Below are 27,134 nucleotides of genomic sequence, written 5' to 3' on the forward strand. Positions count from 1 at the left end.
AAATATGTTTTTATTCAACCCTTTCAATCTTCGAGCAACACCGGCTTCCGACACGTCGGAAGGGCCCAAGCGATATCTCGCCGTACAAACCTTTCTGCCATTTTTCGCGGGGGGAAAGGTGCACACAGTCGCATTTTTCACACACTTACATACAAAATCCAATCTGTAATGACGACACAAATACATAGAAAATGACACACGTCAAAGACAAATCTTGCAAACCTCGATCTCTTTTTGTGTACGGACGAGTGACTAGTGTCACAACACGCACACTAACACATTTTCGTTGAAGTATGTCATTGTATTCTGAGAGATGAGAAGTCGGATTTGTCGCTCGACCGATCCGCAATTTGTACTGAGCGAGCAAAATCGATAAATCCAACAATTACTTGAGACTAAAATATAATAATTGTATTTAAATGTAATTTAACGTATGATATGTAAAAAAAGTATTACATGTGAAATGTAACACTTTCTTTTTGTATATTTGATGTCCCTGACCTCTTTTTATAACAAAAAACCGAGCAAATAGGCATTTTTGTGCAGCAGTGTTCACGCGCGCGTCTGGACTCGGTCTAGTGAAAAATCCAAGTGCAACTAGTTTTATTACCCGCGCTAGATTAGATTGACGCGCTAATCTTGTACCTCGGCAGAGGGGAAATAGTGCGAATGCCGCCTCCCTTCCGTGTTGCTCGAAGCTTTCAATGTTACAGGATAGTCGATTCATAAAAATAGATAAATAAATAAAGGACATGAGGAGACATGATAAAAAAAAGTTTTAATTTAATACTACAGAAAGTATAGCGTGCCTTAGCGGCTACCGCGAAAACCGAAATTCGCAAATTGCGGGGATCTTTCTCTTTTACTCCAATGAAGACGTAATTAGAGTGACAGAGAAAAATCCCCGCAATTGACGATTTTCGGTATTGGCGGTAGCCCTACTTAGCACACACAAAGTTACAGCACATGTAGGTGTAGGTAGGTACATATATTTTTGAGCACCTTGGCCACTCCGATATATCTGATAGCGAATGTACTAGTCACTTAACTCTAGTAGTTAAGAAAATACAGATGTAGTCCATACCTAATTGTTTTCCATCGTGCGAGTATGGTCTCGGAAACGTTCGTATTTGTCAAGCCCCCTCCAGACTATGCGCGTGAATCGCGGGCGAAGCCGCGAACGCGAGTGTGGAGTCGATTTCGCAGGTCTGCGTTCAGGACTCCACACTCGCGTTCGCGGCTTCGCCCGCGATTCACGCGCATAGTCTGGAAGGGGCTTCATGCTACTTCAGTCAACCTCAGTACTTTTTGTACCGAGACTGTCTCAAGAAACGTTCGTGCGTTTCCGAGAAAATAAGAAAAAGAAACCAATTATGCACTACATCCGTAGTTCTATTTGTATTTATTAAATTGCTAGAGTTAGACCAAGGAAAGACCAAAGCCAATTTGATAGCCCACGCAGTGCAAGTGTTATTTTAACGTCAAACTTCTATGAAATTATGAAGTAACACTTGCATTGCGTGTGCTGTCAAAATCGTTGCAGACTTTTCTTGGTCTAACTCTATCAGTATTTTGTACTGATAATCTTCCTATTGGTTAATATTGATTTATATTTTGTAATGATATTATCCTACCTAACCTAAACAGGTATTATTTACAGAAGAAAAAGTATAAAACTCATTGCTTCAAATACATTCTACTTTTAGTCACCAAATTGATAATTTTCAAGCGTCATTATAGGTACTACTTAAAACTAAAATATACAAAGAAAGAACATACCCTTCACAGCCACAGGGCAGTCGGGTAAACACATAAAACCTATCACTAACACTATAAAGCTGCAAAAATAAACATTTTTTTTATTGTTTATTATTAAAAAAAAAATTGTTTAGTAAAACATTGCTTCACATTATTTTGTGTGTTATAAGTTGTGCACAAAAAAAAAAAAGCGCTGGTGGCCTAGCGGTAAGAGCGTGCGACTTGCAATCTGGAGGTCGCGGGTTCAAACCCCGGCTCGTACCAATGAGTTTTTCGGAACTTATGTACGAAATATCATTTGATATTTGCCAGTCGCTTTTCGGTGAAGGAAAACATCGTGAGGAAACCGGACTAATCCCAATAAGGCCTAGTTTACCCTCTGGGTTGGAAGGTCAGATGGCAGTCGCTTTCGTAAAACTAGTGCCTACGTCAAATCATGGGATTAGTTGTCAAGCGGACCCCAGGCTCCCATGAGCCGTGGCAGAATGCCGGGATAACGCGAGGAAGAAGAAGTTATAAGTTGTGCACAAAGCACCAAAAATGCGTAACTATTATGATATCAAAGTTAAATTAATAATTATTATGCTTTCAAGTGAGATTAAAATTTGTTACCTTATATTGATAAGGTCACACTTATGACATCATTGGATGTTGGCATGTGTGTGATAAATTCAAAATAAGATTATAGCTGATTATAGTAACAGAGTGTTAAGATATTTGTGACACTCATGTAAAGGATTGGCCACCTCTGTGCTTAACAGACATGTTTGTCAAAAATGCAATGCACACGACATGTCACTGCATCCACTTCAGTGTGCTTAGCCAACATGCCAATAGTTAAAACTCTGTAGTGTAGTATAGTCATCTCTCTCTATCATTCTTCCATATTAGTGTGACAGTGACAGTTGCATTTTGTTCGCAAAGAAGCGTAAACGATTGGCATGTTGGCTACGCTTGCAGGTGTGGTTGATCCTCTATAGCTGTTGTTTTGTTTCCATTACAAGAAGCATCTAATTAGGGCCAAGTTATAGGTTTCCTGTCTTTTTTTGGTTGCGGACTGTCAGTTGCAGGTGTATCCTGAAACAATAAAATTTAAAGGTTAAATTAATATTTAAAAGACTTTCCTTATGCGCACTGCCAAGGAATGGAATTCCTTGCCGGCGTCTATATTTCCGTGTTCTTATAACCCGGCAACCTTCAAATCAAGAGTGAACAGGCACCTTCTGGGCGAGCTCCATCGTAGGCCACGTCTACGCCTCGGCTAGTCTGTGGCCATGAGTAAGCCCATTCATAATTTTAAAAAAAAAAATATATAATAGTTTAACAGTAGGAAATTGTCCAATCCTAAGAATTGTTAAATCATTTCAAAGTTAATAAATATTATAGGTGAGTGATGGAACGAGACGAGCTGCAAGAGACAGGATAAAATGGAAGGGTTTAGAGGAGGCCTATGTCGAAAGACAAGCTATAAAAAGGAAGAAGCGAAAACCGGTTGCAGATTCACTTAGTTAAGGAATTAGATATATAATATATAGTGTAGTATAAAAGAAACATAGTGCAACTTAATACTTATATTATTATTATGTTACACAGCAATTTTTATTTTATTTTATAGGTGAGTGATGGATACAAGTATTGAATTATTTTGTTATTAAAATGTACTTACAGAGTCTATAGACATTTTCCTTTTTAAATAAGCATCCTTTTCCTTATTTTCTATTTTAATCCTTTTCATATGCCCACTTAATAAATCTGGGGGTGGTTTGATTCTGTCAAAGTGATCCGAGTGCACAATTTTTCTTGCGTTAAAGGCTGTATTTAGAGATACTTTCTGGGGTGCCGGCGGACTGACGGGTCGTGCCTTATTTAACACCTTTCCTCTTCCTGAATCTCTATATCTTCTTTGACCGTGGGGCACACAATACTGATGAAAAATGTGTAACAATTCATCTCTTGCCATATTTTCTAGGTTCGGGACCCTTAAATGTCGCTAGAATTTAAAAATAGATGTTTATTTACACAAAAGGCACACCGAATGCGTAGTAATTGTAAACAAAATTATAGTGGTAAGCTCCACCGAAAGTTACCTCGTGAAGTACGTATATTAATTGTTCGTTGGTTAATAGTTCGGGATGTAGTAACATTTCACAAGGTACAGCCATATTCAAACGTCATATAAACCATTGGAAAGTTTATTAAAACATATTTTTACCAAAATTCATTTTGGAGGCTTTTTAAATAACCTCACTCAGCTGATAATGACAGTGACAGCTGACATTTGGAGGGCGTGTATGCAGTTTGTTATATTAAAAACAACTTGTACTTAATAGGAGCTAACACTAAAAGATTAATTTTAAAATAATAAGCCAATTTTGCATTAACAATACAAATAAATAAGTAACTTAATGTTAAACATTATTTTATTTTTAATTGAAAATTAAACGCTAGGGTTAATTTTTTGGAAGGTAAGTATACAATAGCGTACTGTGTAAACAGTAAGTATAGTGTTTGACGTAAATATTTTTTTAAAGCCATAACACACTACCGCACAGCATCGCGACCTCGGTGTGCCGCAGCGCCGCACCATGGCCGCACCCATTATTATTCGATAACTAAAATTAACTTCATTATACTCTATCTCACAATTTCTTGACGAAAGTCTTTAAAAGAAGTCAAAAAAGCAATCAATCAAGTCTAGTTGGCTATGGGTATTTTATTGGTTGGCTATGGTTTCTGTTTTCTGTCAGTTCGATTCAGTGCTGTCATGTGAAGCTTTGATTGTTTGCTTTACTTATTTCTAACGTTTTTATTTTGGACTCTTGAAGAAATTTTAATTATAGATACGTTAAAATTAATTTAAACGTTATATATCATCATAGCTACATGTGTGGCGTTCCTGCGTTAACCCCTCTTCTCTCTATCAATAGTTTTAAACCTTATTTTATTTTCGCATAAATAAATCACGCGAATCGTAAATAGATCCCGATGTTTGTTTGTGAATAAAATAAGTGTTTATCAGTGCGCGAGTGAAATACAAGAGCAGTCAAATGTTAATGGTTCCCGCGATAATTTCGATGTTAGAATCGGATCGGGACGTACGCGCGAGGAGGGACTATGTTGTTTATCAGTGCCTTAGCGATCGGGATGGTGACCGGCTTGCAGAATGCTACCACGGACGTTGCGGCGGTCAGTGACGTCACGGGGGCGCCGCGGCGCGAGATGGTGCTGGACGGTCCGAAGCTGGCGCCGCCGAGCCAGCTTGACAACGTGACGGTGCAGGATCGGCCGTCGATGTGGGACATGTATTTGAATCCGTGCGGTAAATGGCGGCCGGTAAACCACATATTTTTCCAAGTGGCCAATGTGTTTTTTCTGCTGTCGTTCTTGGCGCCTCACACGCCGACGGGACTGATATGGTTGCGCGTGGCTCTGGTCCTCGGGTGCACGTTCTCCGGGATCTGGGCGTGGAGTATCGAGTGCTACCTGGACGCTGTGTTGTGGAACAGTGCATTCATAGCTATTAACTTTGTATATTTCTCGGTGCACTTCTATTTGATGAGGCCAATCAAGTTTCACAAAGACATTGAAGAGGTAAGACACATTCAAGTATTCCTTATGTTATTTTATACCAATTTAATAGTGCCTCTTTAAAGCTTATTATATACTCTTATTATATATATATTTTATATACATATATTTATATGGGAAAACCTAAAATTTAATTTTGCTTTACTGGAACTAATATGTTGAAGGTAATTTTTATAAAAAAGGTAAAAGAAAGAAATCACATTCATTATTTTTCCATTGTGAAATTTGAAATATATTTTTAATTATTTAATATATTGTTAGAGTCTAATTAAATCTCATCAGCTGTATCATGTCTTATCACTCTTATCAGTGCATGAGTGTACAAATGTGGTGATTTTACATGTAAACACAGGTGCATATCAAACTACTGTTAGATAACACAATCTTATCTTTGTTAGACCTTGATTTTTGCAATCTATCCGTGAATTTCTTTTTAATTCATACTTAGAAGAGTTGAAGAGAAGCAATGGTCCATACCACACTAATTTTCTAACTATGCTTTACTAAGCTAAAACATAACTTTACTTAATATTGTACTTGTTTATTCTGCTTTGTAAGTAAATGACCAATGGATTACATGCATTAAGCTATTTACCTTATTTTTTACTTTAAGATACAAAATCAAATGTCTAAAATTCGTCTACCTCAAAATAGAAGTAATTTACATATACTTGCAACAATAAGACTGATATGGATGCGAAAACAACGACCTCAGAGCAATTTGAGAAGAATCACATAAGTATTAGTCATTAGTATTGACAGGATTCCTTGAGGAGCTGGGCTGGCTGGCTAGCTCCCCCCCCCCCCCCCCCCTATCACGCAAAATAAGCGCCTGTCGTCGAGTTGCAGAAAATCGCCATACAATACTAGTCGTTAAACAAAAGTACCAAAGGTCACTTGTCTATGAACTCTTATCAGTACACCTACATCGTTTTACTCTGTCAATTGTTTATGGGCATTGCATGCCAAATTACCTTATGCACATAGATTGCCTGTGTATGTTAGTAATGTCATACGTCAAGCTTGAAGTGAGCACGATTTGTCGAGACTCGCGTAGGTACCTAACTATGATTTAATGTAACCGGGTCCATACAGAGCGAGCATACGTGCGAGGCAATTTCCTCGCGCACAAAACGGCCAGTGTAGACGTGCCTCGGCCGAGGCGGCGCGTATGCTCGCTCTGTGTGGACCCGGCTATTAGAAAAACTATTTTCGCCAACGCCGAACAGGTAAATGATGTAGCTAACTATCGTGTTAGCGTATCTACGCGCTAGCACCCAAGTGATGAAGATTTGGGTAAATCGATCGGAAACTATATTTTCCCATCATAATAATATGATCATTTCAGCTACTTTTAGGCTCCTTTCATTCTCTATTCGTGTTTGGTCTAGTGTCTAGAGCTAGAGCGTTGAACGTAAAAGCTGTCTTCTATATATATCAATCATAATTTTCGATAAAGAATGGGTTCTAGTTAAAAATACAATATATTTATATTTTCTTGCGTCTTTCACCTAAAAACCACAACATTATTCAATCCCATTGCCCACTAAACTACTTCTACAAGTCCACTTCACTTTATCCCCAATACGTCTGGTTCTGACACGGAGCTACGCCTCCAGAATGAATCATGTTTTCGGAAAGCGATAGACGAAGCACGTGCTCCCGCGAGTGTGGAGCGAGTTATTGGCGAATTAGGTATTCAATAACAGCGCTGGTTCTAGATTTACGTCCACTTGGGGAAAGGGGGATGAAAGAGGGAAGTTATAGTTGCTTAGCTTTGGAGTGCCACTTTCAGATATTGTTGAGCTTGAGCTCTTGCATGCATGTAGCAAACACGAGGCTCTCCACTGTTTGCTCCCAACGTGCACTTGGTTTCTTCGGCCTACTGAGGAGGACAGGGCCAGATAGCCTGGTAGCCCATAATTACTTGCCGCATGGCAAGGAAGCGTAGGAATGGACGTAGGGCCACGCGTTGGACGGACAGAATAACGTCAGAGACAAACGCCACATTGCAGGCTAGCATGCACTGGGCCCAAGACAGAGCGGCTTGGAGAGCACTGGTGAAAAGTGTCCACATTCGTCATGTCCCTCAGTCATGAGGATACGACAAGGAAGAGAAGCAAACATTGTGACACATAAGGAGACGGCCTAGTTTGAACAAGACCTCGTTTTCTCGGGCTGGAAGAACTTATTGTGTACGCTTTAAACCTACATACTTCTTTAGGTTGGAACTGAGAAAATGCTACTTTACTGGGGATAAGTACGATGTATAAAAGACTTGTAGTTTGGTCAGAGATTTGTACATAATTTAGCATCAAGCCTTATTAAATTGCCACGTATTACGATTATAAATATTATATTAAACTTTAACTTTACGCCACCTAACTTGTAAAATTTCCTCTAAAAAATTGTTTAAAAGAAAAAACAACCATGAAAACACTGCGTAGAAAACCCGCAGATTTTTAAGTCCCGATCAAATAAAGAATTGGCCGAGTGAAACCTACAATGCGTAAAGGAAACTAGTGGCCAACTACAACTGTAGAGACTAACTTTTTACTGAAGTTTGTAAGAGATGTCGCCGAGGCGGAAAAAGTTAGACTGCCGCTTTCATCTGATAAAATTCTTGGTGACTTATGATTTCAGTAACACTTTTCGGTGGTAATGTTTGTGTGGCATTGTAAGTTTCTACTTTTATTGGTGTCATAGAAATCAAAATGTCATCTCATCTTTAAGTCTATAGGTATAAATTAAGAATTTGACGAGTGCTGTGAGGAAACTGAACCAAATTATAACCTGGAGCGTTCGAACCATACTTTTGATGTCATCCAACCATACTTTTAGTGTTCTTTAATATTATTTAAATGTAATTTCAAAACACTGTATTTCACTATAAAATATAAATAAAATAAAGTGCGGAACAGGGAGTCTATATGCGAAACGAAACGTGTATATATTCTTATCCCATCAAAAACATAAATGTAAAAAAGGAGAGCCAAGTTCAATACAAAAATTATGCTTGGCTGTGGGGTTCGCCGCAAAAAGAATGGAGATTTAAATGAGTGCCAAGTTCTATGCAAAATCCAAATATGTATTTATAGGAACAAAATAACATTATAAACAAGTATTAAACTCTATTTCTTTGCTTTATTGGATACCTATAACAATTGCTGTTATTTAAAAAAAATGCGAGATCTTAAAGCAGGTTAGATTTGACTTGGCCAGTTTTCATTACATCAATCATTTTATAAAGTTATTCAACATATATATTTTGTAATTCTGATAAAAACTGGCCAAGCCAAATCTAACCTACTTTAAGATCTCACATTTTTTTTAAATAACAGCAATTGTTATAGGTATCCAATAAAGCAAAGAAATAGAGTTTAATACTTGTTTATAATGTTATTTTGTTCCTATAAATACATATTTGGATTTTGCATAGAACTTGGCACTCATTTAAATCTCCATTCTTTTTGCGGCGAACCCCACAGCCAAGCATAATTTTTGTATTGAACTTGGCTCTCCTTTTTTACATTTATGTTTTTGATGGGATATCAATACTTTTTGTAAAGAAAACTAGGCAGGTATTGAGATTTAATGTTTTTTCTTGTGTTTCCGCTGCATGTTTTTTACTTCTGTTCTTTGTATTAATTATGTGGTGCCACGCGCCGCCAACGACACACCGTGGGCCGGTTGTTTAGCGCGTATTACAGGTTTTTTGTATGGGGACCCCCCCTATTTTTTAACTTTTTTTATTTTTAGATTTTTTCCTACGCTTACACACAATTACCGAGCTGGATTCCAAATTTCATCCTTCTAGGTCATCTGGAAGTAGGTTAGGTTTAGGTTCTATATGTCAGTCACAATAAAAAAGAAATTTGTATGGGAACCCCCCCTATTTATTAACTTTTTTTTGTTTTTAGATTTTTTCCTACGCTTACACACAATAACCGAGCTGGATTCCAAATTTCATCCTTCTAGGTCATCTGGAAGTAGGTTAGGTTTAGGTACTTATATGTCAGTCACAATAAAAAATGGTTTTTTTTGTATGGGGACCCCCCCTATTTTATAACTTTTTTTAATTTTTAGATTTTTTCCTACGCTTTCACACAATAACTGAGCTGGATTCCAAATTTCATCCTTCTAGGTCATCTGGAAGTAGGTTAGGTTTAGGTACTATAGGTATGTCAGTCAGTCTTAAAATTTACGACTTTTTGACCTTCATATCTTTATAACCGTTTGAGCTAGCTTCATGAAATTTGGGCTTCTAGATGTCCTTATGGATATAATTAAACACACGTAGTTTTATGTGTTTACGTTAAAGATGTTTTGAGTTATAGAAGGGTCAAAAGTGGCACCAAGTGGTTCGTGTAATATTACACTTGGCGCTGGCTAGCCAGTTCCTTTGCTTGAACTTGGCTTGACACGCTGCCGCGTGTCTAGATTATCAGAGAACGGAATCCGAAGGTTCCTATGTAATATGTATTCTAAGATGTCAATTCAAGTGAATATTTAAGTCTTTCCCTTTCGAATTACCTCAATCCTATTTCGTTTGTCAAAATGGTTACTAACGGGTACATATGTAGTCCTCAGTGGCAAAATGCGCCTATCTCTAACCAGAAAACACGTCGCGTTACAGCATCAATAATTCCGTGGACCGAATGATGTTGTAAATCCGCAAACCCTCGATAAAGTTAGTTGAATTTATTCGTTATCCAGGGGATAAACAGGCGGTAACCGTTTGGGAGTGTAATATGTGAAGTAATCTGTAAGTAACTCGTTTGCCCCCGTTCCCTTTCGTTCTTTATTTCGCTAACAACATCTAGGAAAAGAAACATTTATCAAGACAAGAACACACAATAAGGAAAAGGGCGTAGTCTTTTTAAAAGTGTAGGTATGTAATTAAAATACTTAAGGTTCCGTCACACAGGCGCGTTTTCCGGGCGGGGCGTGAGCGTTTTATATGTAAAAGCGGCGCGCCCCGCTCACGCGCCGCCCGTATAAACGCGCCTGTGTAACGGAGCATTTACATGTCCTGACTTTTTGAGATCTTTGCAGCATTCGTGCTTGCAGGGTATTAGGATGCCAAACCTGCAACCATGTTCTCATACCGCTGTCAACGCCTTTTTGAGATTCAGTCTGTCATACAAGGAGCGTAGCTTATGCTTTAATTGTCATGTCCATCCACCATAAAACATTGAATAACCAAATAAATTATTTTATCATAATGGGAGATAGAATACGACCTTTTTGGTACACTGTTTGGTAGAGAATCATTGTTTCAAGCCAGGCACTGGGTGAGGTGTTAGAGCGTTGAAGAAGTCCACGGTTCCTTCTCAAGCTGTACTGTCTTACAATATTTCAAAGTCTATTAATAAACGCTAGTATCCTCTCACTCGGCCCATCAACCACTCGATATGGAAACCCATTGCATCACAAGCAGGCTCTAAAGGCGACAGCATTCTGTAATGCTCCCGATATTGATCCTACTACTAATTGGTTTTTTGCTTTCCTTTATCAGTCTTCTACAAATTTGGTGTTAACTCGCTTTAAATTTATGTTTATCCCTTATCGACGTTTAATAATAAATTAATAATTGCTTCCTTTGTTAAGTTGCTGTTCTGAATAAGATTAAGTACATTTAGACAGGTTTACTGGTCTAGTTTCTTGCTGTTACAACTTACTTCTTACGCAACCGGGCTTGAGCTTGACATTTATAATGCAATTCACGTCTATAATTCATACTAAGTATTGTACTACTGGTTTGTATACGATGTAATAATAAAAGGAATAAGTTATTATCTGATTTATTACTCTAAGAAACTTATAAAATATAGCAATAGTTTCCTATTTTCTTCAATGTTGTAACACAGTTTAAGCTCGCGTACTCCGTAAATTTTGAGCTGGAAACTCTTTATGTAATAAAACTAATAAAATAACCACTAACCTACAAACTTGAAAAGTTAAGGAAAACCACGAACCTCCTCGGAACGATGTTTTACTGTTTTTCTTAGTTCTACCTTAGTTTTCTTTAGCTTTCACGCTTTTAGAGCAGGATTTTCGCTACCCCGTTGCATGTTCCAAATCCGCGAGTACCTCACGGCATTTGCACGAGTTAAAAACTGCTATTTCCCCACTTTAGACAGATTGCTTGGGCTTCTAAAAATAGGCCGGTTTGTGGCGTTTAGTTTTTCGATATTGATTGCACTTGCTGCAACTCACTTGATTTCAAGTGCAGTACAAACCCTCTACCTACCTACGGGATGTGCAGGGGTCATCATAGGCCTTTCAGTCTATTGCAGACTATACAAACAGTGTCAGGCAGGGCGACAACGTTTTTCATGGCTGTATAAGCCAATACGGGAGCGGCAACCACGACCGCAAAACTGGCAGGTGTAGTGTGCCCGTGGCGAACACATGTCGGGCTGATGACGCTTGGCTCGCTTACTTGCCAGTGTCTTAAACCAAGCGTCATCGTGGATTTTACGACCATCGAACACCAGTTTGCGCCACTTATCTCTGTCCGCAGCAAGCTCCTCCCATTTATGAACCGGGATGTTGAAGGAGTTCATGTCTCGCTTGACGCAGTCCTTATGCCGTAGCATCGGCCGACCGACACTTCTCTTGGCATCAGCTATGGCGCCAAGCATAACACGCCGCGGCAAACGAGAAGGTTGCATTCGATGCACATGCCCCAGCCAGCGTAAGCGTCTCTGCTTTAGCAGCGCAAAGAGGCTGGGCAGCTGAGCAATCTCAAGAACCCTCTCGTTTGTGACCCTGTCCTTCCAAGATATGCCCAATATGTTCCGGATGCAGCGCATGTGGAAAGCGTTGAGGCGACGTTCATGTTTGGCATACGATGTCCAGGTCTCTGCCCCGTACAAGAGTATGCTCAGGATGCACGTTTGATAAACAACCATCTTGGTTTTCCTGGTAAGATGTTTATTTTGCCATACTCTTGCACTCAGCTTCCCAAACATCGTCGCCGCTTTTCCGATACGAACGTCAATTTCTGCATCCGGTGAGAGATTGTTAGTCACCGTCGACCCGAGGTAGCAAAACTTGTCGACTGACTCGAGCGGGGCGCCATCCAGCAGGATTGTCGGTTTTTCCGCACACCCTTGAGCCAGTACAACAGTTTTCCGGGGATTTATGGACATAGAAAATAGAGAACAGGCACGCGAAAACTTGTCCATAATGGTCTGAAGCTCAAGCTGCGATGTGGCGACGAAGGCTGCGTCGTCGGCAAAAAGCAAACTGTCAACGAATAGATCGTCTCGTTTTTGCTTAGACTTTAATAGTGACACATTATAAAGTTTTCCGTCAGCCCTCGTATGAAGATGGATACCCTGTTGGTCGTCACCGAATGCAGTTTTCAGCAGTAACGAGAAGAATATACCAAACAGGGTAGGCGCCAGTACGCAGCCTTGCCGAACACCTCGACGCATAGAGAACGGGTCAGACACGGTACCGTCGAACACCACTGCACCTTGCATACTCTCGTGAAACGACTTCACAAGACTCAATAGTTTTGGGGGGCATCCAATATGTTCTAGTACGGAGTAAAGCCCTTCCCTGCTGACGGTGTCGAAGGCCTTATTCAGGTCAACGAACGCAACAACAAGGGGTGTTCTCTGCTCTCTACACTTTTCTTGAATCTGCCGAAGTGTAAAGATCATATCCGTTGTAGAACGCTGGGCACGGAATCCACACTGGCTTTCGGGATATACGCGATTGGCAAGTTGCTGTAGCCTTGAAAGAACTACCCGACCGAATAACTTGCCCACGATACTAAGGAGGGAAATACCCCGGTAATTGTTACAATCACCGCGGTCTCCCTTCCCCTTGTACAACGTGACGATGTTAGCATCGCGCATATCTTGTGGGAATTTTCCTTCCTCCCAGCATTTCCACAACAGACTATGCAGAATTGGACCCACACACTCGAGCTTTATGATGTCGGCTTGAGTGCCATCACTGCCTGGACTCTTTCCGCGTTTCAGCTGCTTTACAGCCCTATGAAATTCCTCTATAGAGGGTGGTGCATCTAGTTCGAACCCAACTGCTAGTTTCGGCGCGTGTACTAAGGCCTCTGAGTCAATAGCAATCGGATTCGAATAGAGTTCGGTGTAGTGTTCCACCCATCGTCCGAGTTGACGGCAGCTATCGGTTATGACAGTACCATCTACTTCTTTAAGAGGGGCTGTCTTCTTTGGCACAGGACCTAGAACCTGCTTGATACTCGAGTAAACACCGCTGAAGTTACCGGCGTCGACACACTTTTGGATATTCGTGCACACATTCGTCCAGTACACATTCGCGAAGTGTCGTGCATGGCGCTGCAACGTCGACGTGGCGGCCTTTAGGTTTTCTCGTGTTTCCGGTGTGGGCTTCATGCGGTGTTTTAGTGCAGCTTCACGCTTGGAGTCAAGAAGAGGTTTTAAATGCTCTGAGTTTTCAGCGAACCAATCCTGAGTTTTAGTTTCCTGGTAACCGAAAACTGAGCAGGCAGTGTCTGTCAACAACGTTCTGACACTCCTCCACATGTCGTCTACTTGTGCATTCTCACTCCAGGTTGATTGCGCGCTTCTTACCAACTCCCCAAATTGACTGACCATCTCGTCATTCCTGGTATTCAGAATGTTGACTTTCCTCTTACCAGGAGGTCTGGACGAATGGATTTTCTTTTGAGTGAAGGCAACGCGCGCTACTACCATGGAGTGATCGGTGTCACATTCTGCACTGTGAAAGGTTCTGGTGTGGAGTGTTTCGCGTAGGTCTTTCTTTCTGGTGAGGATCATATCCAGCTGATGCCAATGACCCGAGCGAGGGTGTTTCCATGAAACTTTGCGCGATAATTTGCCCTTAAAATATGTATTGGTGACGCACAGTAGGTTTCTAGAACAAAACTCTAGCAGACGCTGGCCATTTTCGTTTTGTTTACCAATACCATGTTCACCAATACAGTTCTGCCACGCATCACGGTCTTGACCGATTCTAGCGTTAAAATCGCCTACAATATAGAGGCGATCGGAGGATTTTACACCGCGCACTGTTTCATGGAGTTGGTCGTAAAATTGGTCCTTGGCCTCACCCGTTGATGGTAGTGTTGGAGCGTACGCGGAGATGACTGTAATGTAGCCGCTGGTTGTGTTAACTCGCAACACCATTACACGCTCGGAGACCCCATGAGGCTTTTCGATTGCTTTAAGCAAATCATTGCGAACGGCGAAGCCAACACCGTGCTCACGAACAGCATCAGCCCTCTTACCCCTCCAGAAGAACGTGTATTGTGCCTCGCGCAGGGAGCCTTCATCAGGTAGCCTGGTTTCTTGTAAGGCTGCTATTGATATGTTAAGCCTATCTAATTCCATGCTGATTACAGCCGTCTTACGCAGGTCGCATGCGTTGCTGTTACTTGAGCCCCCCACGGTGTCCGAGAGGCCTGTCCTCATAGTACGGACATTCCATGTCGCAATGCGCATGGATAAGCGGGTTGTGTTATTATTTCTTTTTGACTGTTTTTCAGCAGGTGAAGTACGTGACGACGCCGGTCGTCTAGTTGAAGGCTAGTGCTCCCTACACCCAAAAGGAACAGACCGGCACCGAGGCGGATCAGTACCTAACTGACCGGGGGCTGCCCGGCTTAAGCGGGCGGTAACTGATCAGTGGGCCTACGAAGGACCCTCCCACTGTCAGGAGTGACCCCTAGCGTCCTAACTTACGCCTATCCGTTTGGACTTATTACTGGTCACTGTCACTCCCCGTGTTGTTTTCCACGTGGTAAACCATCGTGGGTGAAGTTTCCTCTCCACAGACACTGCATCGCCTGGGACACAAACGAAGAGACACAGGGTTGCCCAAGACCTGTGGCTCTCTCTCGGCCTCACCGACTAGATCCGCGAGAAAGACAAGTCAATACGCGCGGAGTCGGATCGGCTGCAGGTGCATGACGGCTGGCACCGAGCCGGGTTTGTTTCAAGTTTTCCTTCTCTGTTGCCTATCTCTTCCGTTAAACAGCAGGAGGACCACGTGCAGGCGAGATAAGCCGGGGCACAAAGATGTTATTCGTGCCCCTCCCCCCCCCAGGGTGTGCAGGGGTGGGGTAGGTTATTAACCCTTGATGTGAGAAGGGGTTTATCATGCTACCAGCATTTTTAACTTCTCAGTTGAATGGTTGGGGTATTTGGGCTAGCATGGGGACTATAGTCCAAGCCCTCTCGTGCATGAGAGAAGGCCTGTGCCCAGCAGTGGGACGTACTCGTATATTATATAGGCTAATATAATTGGGCCATTGGTCTGTGTTTCCTGAAGGCATATATGCATACTTACATAATGAATATAACTTCATATATGTTAATGTATGCAACCTGGAACGCTGTCACTGTCCATTGCAGCTGTGACATGATTTATGATCAACATTAATGACGTCTTCAGTTTAAACATTTATCAACATCTTAGGTACAGTCGACGTTTAAGATATGTTTACATTCTTGCTCTTTACTCCTTAAACTTAAAGTAAACATATCTTATGAAGCGTCCTTATAGTATACCATAAGAAGTAACATAACAGTTCAGAATTGTTTATTAAGGAAGCAAACGACGTATTTGTTTGAATTATGAAAACTAAGTGCACGAGTTAAGTACGATTCCCACCGTACAGGCGGAGTCGGAGCGCATTTCACATTTGTACGACCGCAAGGCGGCTTCTCATCGGTCGGGTCCTCGCGGACGCGTTCATCTCCGGACGGATTCCATCACGTGTGCCATACATAATGTATTGGCATATTGAAAATGCGCTCCGGCGCGGCCCGACTCCCAGCCGATCGATGGGAATCGTACATTAATGTCTTTCCCCTGGTAAACCTGTACAGATAAAAATGGTGACGTAACACAAGAATTTACGGGATTTTATTTCGAATAGAAAACGGAAAAAGGAGGGCCACGTTGAAAAGCTTTGCTGTAAACAATAGTTTATTCTATTGAAGGCGTCATAAGCTACACTTGGCAGCCTGCAATCCTTTCTGATCGGGTTAGTGGGGCAACAGGGGTGAACGCTCCCTAACGTCACACTCGCAGAGAATCGCGTCACCTATTTATACGATTACGCAGGCTGCACAGTAAAAAGTAGTTTACAAGAATAAAAAAAATATTTGACACGCTGGCTCTACAGATAAGCTGTAGATATATGCACGCTTCGTATTGTGAGATATTATAGCAAGAAACAAAGTAAGGAACTGTACTGTACAACTGTGTGGATATAGTCACTGATAGTAGATACTGCAGGCCTATTGGCTTTATCCACGTGACAAAATATGCGCTACTTTTTAACAGAGCGCGAATCAAAAGAGACTTGAAGTAACTGTCATATAGGAACCATCATTACGCGAAAGATATGTCTAAAGCAAACAAGCAATCGCTATAAAATCTGCATCTTTTCCCTATTAAACGTAACAGGACACTCCCATCAAACCGGACTATATGGGCCGCATCAATTTGCCCATAAACCGCACAAGTACTTCTTCCCTTAAAGGCTTCAAAGCTATTAAACTGCATCCAACTTAGAGCTCGTTCTGTGATAGACACTTAGACAGCTGGAAGTAGAGATGGGTAGGGGTGAGTAAATACTGAGTATTTACTCGGTATTTACTCAAAGCACCCGATAAATACCCGTATTTACTCATTTAGGTGGGTAAAAACGATTGCTTATAAAATATTCAAAAAGTGAGATTAAAGAACAAAATTGTCTTTTGTTGAAGAGTGCTAACGTGTATTAACAATATCTATAAAATAAAAAGCATAGAGGACGCTTAATTTAGGAAAAAAAGGTAATTATTAGTGAGAGGAAAATTTTGTTAACAATTATGTTTTAAATGAGAAGGTATTTACTTTAAAAATATGAGTACTTAAATTCTACCGATGTTCTAGATAAGTGCATGTCGCGCAAAAGTGCGTGTTTACGCGGCACTTACGACCTTTTATTAAGGGTTTTTTAAAGAAAACTCAAAAATGGCTCAACCGATGATGTTCTAAATATTGCTTTTTGTACTCTATTATGCGGCTAATCTCCCGATATGTTTTCATATTTTTTCTGAACTTTGGTTCTAAAGTTATAGAGAGGGAAACATTATTTTGGCCTTTCGAAAGGGTTTTTTTCCAAAAATATTCAATTTATCCAAAAATGTTCTTAGAAACATTCCAGTTATTTTTAAAGACCCATTTAATGATGTGCAAAATGTTGGTGGTTTCTGAGATTTTTTTTTGTGACAATTAGTTACATGTATGGAGTGCCCCTCTTAAAAATACATTTCTTACAATTTTGAGTACGTAATCCAGTAGCGGCTTACAAAATATACCTATATTTCAAATTTATATGCCCCTTTCAGCACTCTAAATAGTTTATACCCACCAATTTGGGTATAAACGAGTAAATACGGGTAAATTGAGTAAATACTGAGTATTTACTCGGTATTTATCCGTGAGTATTTACTCACTACCCATCTCTAGCTGGAAGTGGTCATCGCAACACCTATACAACTAGGAAATAATCAAAGATACCCTAGTATTAAAGTGGTTGTTTTAAATTACATTAATTTTCTATATAGCATACTTGTTTTTAACTACTTTTACAGCTACACTGAGGAATGAACTGACGCCCGCACAATTTCCGGGACGATACGATCTTCAAATCTTCGAGAAAAGTGCGTATTCCCATCACAATTGTGCACACTTTTGTATGCGACTGACGTTTATCCGACATGGCTATTTGTACGTTACGTACAAATCATGTAGATATAGCCGTACATTTGACGTGCCCCTCCCCCGCAAAAATTGGCAGAATGTTTTGTACAGATAATTTTTAAGAAAAAAAACCGACTTCTATGGGGCCCGGTGAAAGATTGTGGTAGATGCTGCACTATGTAGAAAAGGAGGTAAAACCACCCACCGGTCCGGGTCCGAACCGGATCCGGGTACGAATCCGGGTCTGGGTCCGAGTCCGGGTCCCAGTCCAAGTCAAAATCGAAATTCGAAATTGTTGTAAAAAATAGGTATTTGTAAAATAACGTAAGAAAGAGATGTTTATGACACGAGTGTTTTATTCGAAGTAAGGTAACTAGGCAATTTTAAAATATTTTAAAATATATCAAAAATAGAAAATAGAAGACTTAACGTTTGTCTACACAAAGAAGGTTACAAACTACAACAGCCGCCCTTAATCGAAGTTGTACCAGACAAACACAAACAAAAAAAAACTTAAGTCTCTAATCCTAAGTTAAGTATACACCGTTTATGTACTATAGGTCCTAGTGGCTTCGTTAGTACATCAGCAGGCATATCACTACTTTTAATATATTCTAATTTAACAACATTATTAGACACCTTTTCCCTAATAAAGTGAAATCTGGTATCTATATGCTTAGTCCTGTTGTGGTGTACAGGGTTTCGAACGAGGTTGATGGCACTCTGACTGTCAGAAGCTAAATTAACTATATGCAATTTACCTGTTATCTCAAAGATAAACCGTCGTAAGTAGCATGCTTCCTTCGTGGCAGACGCTAGTGCCATATATTCCGATTCGGCTGAAGATAAAGCCACTGTAGGCTGCTTCTTGGACTCCCAGGATACTGGACCTCCACTTAACTTGAAAGTGTATCCAGTGTACGACCTTCTGTCAATCAGACAATTTGCCCAGTCCGCGTCACTAAAGCCTTTTAAAGGTTCTCCACTCTTCCTGTAAACCAAGGAGTAATTTAAAGTACCCTTCAGGTACTGCAGAACCCTTTTCGCAGCATTCCAGTGTTCCTTAGTAAAACACGTATTAAACTGGCTTAAATAGCTCGTAGCGTAAGCGATATCGGGTCGTGAGTTTACCGTAAGATACATGAGGCATCCTATTAAGTTTTGATACGGATAAGACTCACCTTCTTGACCATCAGTTCTTCTTTCCATATTCTTTTTAACTAGAGGAGTATCCACAGTCTTACAATCCTTCATGTTAAATTTTTCCAGTATGGAAAGAATGTAACTCCGCTGATTTAATTTAACACACTCGGAATCGCATTCAATTTGTAAACCTAAGTAACATTTTAATATTCCGAGATCTTTCAAAGAAAAATATTTCGACAAATTCGTTTTGACAGTGTCAAACGTCGAATCAGATTTAAAGAAGACAATTATGTCATCGACAAAAATACCCAATATCACGAGTTCCTTACCAAAAAGTTTCGTATATACACAAGGCTCGGAAGGAGTTCCTGTAAAACCTATTTTCAAAAGTGTTTCATTCAACTTTTTGTTCCATGCTCGCGGTGCCTGTTTAAGGCCGTAAAGGGATTTCTTCAGCAAACAAACCTTGTTTTCTTTGCCCTTCTCGATGAAACCAAGAGGTTGCTCCATGAAAACTTCTTCTTCTAAATCTCCGTTTAGGAACGCGGTATCGACATCCAAGTGCTTCATTTTTAACCCCATCTCTGCAGCTACAGCAAATAAAGTGCGGAGGGAAGAATGGCGAATCACAGGTGCAAACGTCTCATCGTAGTCTACTCCCTCCACTTGATGAAAGCCTTTCACGACGAGTCTCGCTTTATACTTGGTTATATTACCGTACGCGTCCTTTTTAATTTTGTAAACCCATTTACATGGTATCACCTTTTTATTAGGCTTATCTACTAGGTCCCATGTGTGGAGTTTTTTTAATGAACTATACTCATCAGCCATAGCATGCCTCCACTTATCTGCATCATCGGCTTGAGTAGCTTCAAGATATGTTGTAGGTTCTCGAGAATCAGCCGTAGACACGTTGTAAGTTAGGAAATCTGGTGGTTTCCTATCTCTTGAGGGGTATCTTGGCTCAGTATGAGATTCCTCTTCCACACTTGCTGGCTCTTCATCCGCACTAGGTAGCCGTGGTTCACTGAAGGGCTCTCGCTCTTCCATAGATACTAAACCTTCGGCACTTTCTAGATTTATCGGCGAAGGCGGTGGTTCAGGGTCGTTGCTCTCGTCGCAGTCATAAAAGTGACAATCTTGACAGTTTTCAGACTCGGTCTCTCTTTTATCTTCGAACAATAAAATAGAGTCTGACTGTACCTCAGGTTCTGGTGACCTCTGCTTCAGCTCTGTAAAACAATTCTCAAAAAAGGTTGCATCTCTGGACATAAACATTTTTCGTGGGTAAGCAGGATCCCTAAATATATAAGTACCTGGATTTTCTGAATAACCTACGAAAATCGCTTCCAGTGCCTTGACATCTAATTTCCTTCTGTGACACGAGGGTATATGGACAAGTGCTCTACATCCAAACACTTTCAGGTGACTAAGATCACCTCTACGACCATACCACCTGTCATACGGAATTTCTCCACCTAAGGCTCGATGAGGAGACCTATTCTTTAGGTACACGGCAACTTGGAATGCGTCTTCCCAGAATGCTTTCGACAGTGAGCTTTCAGCTAGCAACGTCCGCGCCTTTTCTGTAATCGAACGATGTTTGCGCTCCGCGACTCCAACCTGTTGAGGACTGTAAGGCGTCGTCGTTTGATGCTCGATACCTTTCGAAGCAAGATAACCAACAAACTCTTTATTAACGAACTCCTTACCTCCGTCAGTCCTAACCGCTTTTATTTTCTTGTCTAATTGATTTTCAACAAAAGTTTGAAACAGACAGAATTTATTTTTTACCTCTGTTTTGGAAGAAATGAAATAAGCAAACACCTTTCGCGTATAATCGTCTACTATCGTTAGCATATACCTATTTCCTTGAAAAGAGGTTGTAGACACTGGTCCCATGAGATCCATATGGATCAGCTCTAACGGGGAAGTAGCCCTATTAAACGCTACCTTCTTGAAAGGTTTCCTCGCTTGTTTACCTTCCACGCAAGCGATGCAACTATTTTTATCTACTACTGAATACTTTACGCCTACCTCGTGATTCTTCAGTTGGTTCATGCCTATGCGACACAAATGTCCTAGCCTCTTATGCCAAAGTTGATAACTATCCTGACAGTCAGAGTGCACATCCTGTGTCATATAATTATCTGCCACATTCTCCGGAACATTGACAGCACCGTCTAAAACGTACAGTCCACCACAGGGCGAGGCATGAGCAACAGATTCACCTGTAAAGCGAAAATTATCAGATTTATAAAAGTTACATCCATTAATATCAAAAACACATATAAAACCCTTTTGAACAGTTTTGTATACAGATAACAAATTAGCTTTTAAATCTGGTACAAAATCAACGTCACTGATCTTGTTCACCACGTTCTCGGGTGTGTTTATTGATATGTTTCCAATTCCGCAGCACTTAATCTGTTCTCCGTTTGCGACAGTAACGGTACCTTGATTCTGTATCGTAAGACTCTGAAACCAATCTCGTCTAGAAGTCATGTGTCTAGTACAGCCCGAATCTACATAAATGATATCCTTACTTGAGCTGCCAGAAGTATTAAGAGCTGTAAATGTCGTATCGTTGACAGTTACCTCATTGGCTTTCTCCTTCTTGCCTCTCATCGGACAGTCTGGTCGCTTATGTCCAGGCATCTTACAGTCGTAACAAACCAGATCCTTCTTCTTTGACTTCGGCTTCCTTTTCGCATGAAAAACCGATTCTAATGGTGTAGCCGCATCCTTGGACATTTCATTTAGCAGTTTTGTCTTAACTATATCTGTAGTCACATCGACATTACAGTTTTCTAAAGCCATAATGAGAGGTTCGTATTTTGGAGTGAGACCTCCCAAAAGTATCGCAGCAATAGACTTATCCTCTAAAACTACATCTATATCCGCCAGATTCTGTGCGGTTGACATAACTGCGTTAATGTACAGTTCCATATTCGAAAAGTCCGACAGACTCAACCTGTACAATTTTCGCTCTAAACAAAGTCTTCGTCCCATTCCCTTGTCCTCAAAAGCTTTCTGCAAAGATTTCCATGCTTCGGCTGCGGTTTTCGCACATCTAACATGAATGATTGCCGCACCATCTACTGTCAAACATATCTTTGCCAGGGCTTTCGAATCTTTTCCTACCTTTGTAGAGGCAGGGGTCGTGTCTCCTTCAGGGTAGCCACCGACTGTCTCCCACAGATCCTCGTGCAATAGGTAATTGCGCATCTTAAATTTCCACGCAGGGTATCCATCTTTGCTCCTCAGGCAAAACGATGGAAAAGATGAGCTTGAACGGGAATTAGAAACACTCGAAGCATCTCCCGATTCGTGTGACATATTTACGATTTGTACTATTTCCAATCACACAAACACTACACCTCAATATTTTACGAAAATACACTTTACACTAAACTTTGCATTATAAATTATAGCATTCGTGCTGATAACGTGTTGTAAAAAATAGGTATTTGTAAAATAACGTAAGAAATAGATGTTTATGACACGAGTGTTTTATTCGAAGTAAGGTAACTAAGCAATTTTAAAATATTTTAAAATATATCAAAAATAGAAAATAGAAGACTTAACGTTTGTCTACACAAAGAAGGTTACAAACTACAACAGAAATTACCAAACGTGTACTATGCGTCGTTGAAGAGTTCTGTTCTGATCATCATCAGAAGTTCCATTTCATCAATTGCGACAGATTTAATGATTTTAGGATGAAAATACAGAAAATTCTATACGTATGCCTTTAAGATTTGAGGAGTTCCCTCGATTACTCATGGATCCCATGTTCAGAACTTGAGCTTGACATAAATATGGCTTAAAAACCTAACTTGCTTAACAAACATAACGAAGAGGAAAAATCGCCAAACGCGAGCTATGCGTCGTTAAAGAGTTTCGTTCTGGTCATCATCAGCAGTTCCACTTCCTCAAATGTCACTTTTTTCAATGTATATACTTGATTTGTTGATAAAAACACAACAATCATTATATGTATGCCTTCAAGATTTGAGGAGTTTCATCGATTCCTTATGGATCCCATGATCAGAACTCGAGCTTGACAGAAATGGGGCTTAAAAACGAAACAAAACGAAGTAAACATAACGAAGAAGACAAATCGCCAAACATGAACTATGCGTCGTTGAAGAGTTCTGTTCTGATCATCATCAGCAGTTCCACTTCATCAAATGCGACAGGTTTGCATGAAAATGCTTGATTTTCGGATGAAAATAGAAAAATCTCTATTCGCATGCCTTTAAGATTTGAGGAGTTCCCTCGATTCCTCATGGATCCCATTATCAGAACTGGGTTTTGATAAAAACGGGACCAATCTGTATGCATATACATACAATCAAAAAAAGAATTTTCAAAATCGGTTCAGTAATGCCGGAGATATGGAGTAACAAACATAAAAAAAAACATACAACCGAATTGATAACCTCCTCCTTTGGGATTTGGAAGTCGGTTAAAAATGACAGCCAAGACGTCTCCACATCCTCTGTTTATGTAAAACCCTAAAAACACATTGGATTCTAATTATAAATAGATATGTATGAGCAGCACGCCTGCTCAGGGCTCAGGTCGTTATTTCAATTCCTCTTCAACCACAATAGACAAAATTTCAGCCCAGACAATCTAAAGTTACGATGTTTCCGCGACCTCGTCGCACAGTTGTGCTTTTCTAGCTTATTCTGTTCCTTCTTGTTATCTGCAAACAATTCTGTGGCTGCATGTTTACTTTCACGTGCCTTATAGACACAATTCTGTGGCTGCACGTTGAGTTTCAGACTAGATCTTAGCTAAAGTAATTAGGCGAACTGAACTCAATCGATTTTCTATCTTAACATCCTTTTTTGCAAGCAACATGACATTTGAGTCTACAATGTCTGCGCAACATTTGTCCATCAAACAACATCCAATCTTACCCCAAGAAGTTAGTAGGTAAACAAATTCCAAATATCCCAATCGTAACAAGGCCTAAGGTGTTTGCGGGTAAAACTATCGATTTTATGCAAAGGCGATGCACGCTGATGCCAATATAGTCTGTTGGTCTCGTTCCGTGGATATTGTAATTGGGATCATCCGACTTGGCTCTCAACCAGTGTCGTATGGAATGTCTATCACAACAGGGACCTTTATGAATTAATAAACTAATTTTAGGAATAAATATTCCAGAGCAGAGCAGTAGTGCAGGTTTGCGCTTTTTCTAAAACATTTTTAGAAGGTGAGACTTTTAGTTGTCAAATCTACATTGACAGGCTAGTTCAAAGCTAGGAATCTAAGTCCTTGTCAAAAAAAATCAGGGCTACAGCAGGGACCCATTTATTTGTACCTAACCCAGAAGTGCTAAGGATAAGGACTACAGATTGGAAACTGCCCCATTTTAGTAATTTATGGTTTCAGCCTTCTCTAGAGCTGGGTTCCTTGCACTCTATGCTGTTGCGCCCTCAAGCAATTTGCCTGCCCTAGATCCGCCACTTACAAGAGCACATCTGATTGAACCATATACTATCAAATAGAATCGGACCACGCTAAGCTTTCATGCCAAGTGATACATACGTCAAGTATCACGCTGCTGTGGAATAGATAATATGTTATTAGCATGTATCCATTGTCATTGCAAAGTCGGTGCAAACTAAGCATGATCGGAGGCTAATAGATGATTAATTTATTAAGACTTAATTGGGAGGCAAGAATAAATTGCAATTGATTCCTCAACCGACTTGTGAATTGCAAAGTTTATCCTCTACAAGTCTACATGTATAGAAATAAGAAATCTCCATTAGCATAATAATTTTTCGAGTCTGGGATCTAAAAGTCGAAGTTCACAGTAAATGTTAATACCTTAAAGGCGCGAATGTGAATTTTACGTGCACAGCGGACTGCGAGTCGATAAAATAAGATTGATGGCGTGCGTTTACCAGCTTCCACTTGGAACTATCTCACCATTTGCGGCACTTACCCGTTAACTGATGTGGACTACTTATTCATCTGTAGATGGGTATTGCTGTATTTGGTTTAGGATTTTAATAAAACTGGCCTTGAACCATCCAAATTTCGTACTTGCCTCGTTCAAAATAAGTAAACACGATCCGTTTTGTTATTGGCATTTCCATCAAATTGGTATTTTGAGCAATTCACAATATCACTAGTATGGAAGGTAGAGATGAGGAAAACAATCTTCATGTATTAAAAAGTGTCCCTCAAAAACATTAAATAGGCCGCGCCGCGGCGCCACTGTGCATCGCGAACCAATTTTTGACGGTCTTTTAGCCTTGTCGGTAGTGACCCCGCTTATGAAGCAGGAGGTCGCGGGTTCGAATCCCGATAAGAGTATTTATTAGCTTTTTATTATTTGTATTTGTAGGTATTTAATACCAATATATAAATTAATATTGATATACATATGTAAGTTGAAAAAGATAGAGAACAGAAATTGTGATGACCAGCATCACTGGAGGAGGCCTTCACCCTCACAGGAGGGGTTGTTGCAGAATAAATTACAAGAAAAAAATATAATTACTTACTACTTATTACATAACCAAGCATAATAGAACATTGATTTGAGGAATATTAAATATTATTGTAATACTAAACCTAATGTAAATTTAAGTTTATAATATTGTGTTTGTTTTACCGGCGAGAAATAAAAGGCTCTTTTTTGTTTTTCGTTTTTAATATTAATATAAAAGTAAAATATAAAAACACAAAACAAAAAAAAACACCCGAACACATTTTTATATATGTATAATGTAGTGGCGGATTTGCAGTCTTTGCCGCCCTAGGCCCCAGGCCCTGTAGCCGCCCCTTTCTCAGCACCCATCATATTGACTACATTTTGAGTTATTTCTTGTTAACATCAGCGAATGTTTTGTCACAATTTGCCTGCATCTGACCCTTGATCCAGTCTCTAGGTGTTGGTTGAGACTCTTCGCTATGAGACCGTCCGCTGAGACGACTATCGCAACAATGATCGTCGAGTCAACATCCCACATGGCGGTAATCTCGTATATAAAGTATTACTTACCTAAGTATCACTAGTGAGATTGAGTTGGAAATCAAAACCTGAGTGTGCGCGCTGCGCGGTAGTTTTCAGCGAATGCGAGTTCTTAGTTCGGGGCGAACTATTAGTAATTAAGACAATAACTTGGCATTTATCCTATTCATTTTAGTTTTGGTTTTGGCTGCGGCGTAACGTTTATTTTTATATTTTGCCAGAAAGTGGGCTCGCATAACTACGTACATATCGATAACATTTTTTAATATATGTTTGAAATGGTCGACACATCCAACTTTTATCAATGCTCCTTTTAGTCATTCTTGCGAATCTTGCGTAATTTCACTGATCGTCTCCATATTGGTTAAAGCTTTGCTTATTACTCTTAACATACATTTCTCTATCATTTTGGTCAGATTGAATAGATCGTCACTAGCATAAATTAACCCGCCGTATAAATCCATTTTATCGATTACGTCGTTTCTCACTAACAGTTTTCCCTCATTGGGACTCATTTGTATGAGTTTCAAACAATTATTGCATTTTACGATTTTTCGCAATTTGCGGACGATGTACCCAGCAATGTAAGACTGCACCGCGTCACTGGTGTAGTCATGGTCTTCATAACCATCAATCAATGGTTCACCATTATCTAGTATATGGTCGAGGCTTTCCAGCCATGCTTGCTTAGCCTCGTTTGAACCAGTTACCATATCCTTTGCTCCTAGTAAGTTCTTCAGCAAATCTTTGCCGGAAACGTTACAACCTTTCGGAGGGCGTATTAGGGAAAAACAAGACGCCAATCGGTAAACTTGTGCAAACATTTTGGGATCAGGGTGATCGTTTCCTCCACACGAATATCTCATGACGGAGAAAAATCTCTGAAAACAAGTCAAAATTA

The 27,134-nt window shown here is 40.2% G+C and overlaps 3 protein-coding genes across 4 annotated transcripts in view; 2 read left to right on the top strand and 1 right to left on the bottom strand.

Annotated features, from left to right (window-relative positions):
* LOC134668059 (kinesin-like protein KIF20B) overlaps nt 1–27,134 on the top strand; it is a 430,310-nt gene that overhangs the window by 70,375 nt on the left and 332,801 nt on the right. The window lies entirely within an intron of this gene.
* LOC134668185 (ashwin-like) lies at nt 1,681–4,017 on the bottom strand. The gene is made up of 3 exons (XM_063525691.1): nt 3,846–4,017; nt 3,425–3,748; nt 1,681–2,835 (listed from the first exon to the last, which is right to left on the bottom strand). The coding sequence occupies exons 1-3, from the start codon at nt 3,918–3,920 to the stop codon at nt 2,773–2,775; spliced, it is 462 nt and encodes a 153-aa protein (XP_063381761.1). The 5' UTR covers nt 3,921–4,017; the 3' UTR covers nt 1,681–2,772.
* Nucleotides 4,506–27,134, top strand: part of LOC134668110 (blood vessel epicardial substance-like) — a 90,927-nt gene continuing 68,298 nt past the window's right edge. For both annotated transcript variants that reach the window (XM_063525608.1, XM_063525609.1), the window contains exon 1: nt 4,506–5,349. In XM_063525608.1, coding sequence (XP_063381678.1) covers nt 4,873–5,349 — 477 coding nt within the window. In that variant the 5' untranslated portion in view covers nt 4,506–4,872. The remainder of the gene's footprint in view (nt 5,350–27,134) is intronic.

The sequence above is a fragment of the Cydia fagiglandana genome, chromosome 10 (genome assembly GCF_963556715.1).
Source record: "Cydia fagiglandana chromosome 10, ilCydFagi1.1, whole genome shotgun sequence".
NCBI lineage: Eukaryota > Metazoa > Arthropoda > Insecta > Lepidoptera > Tortricidae > Cydia > Cydia fagiglandana.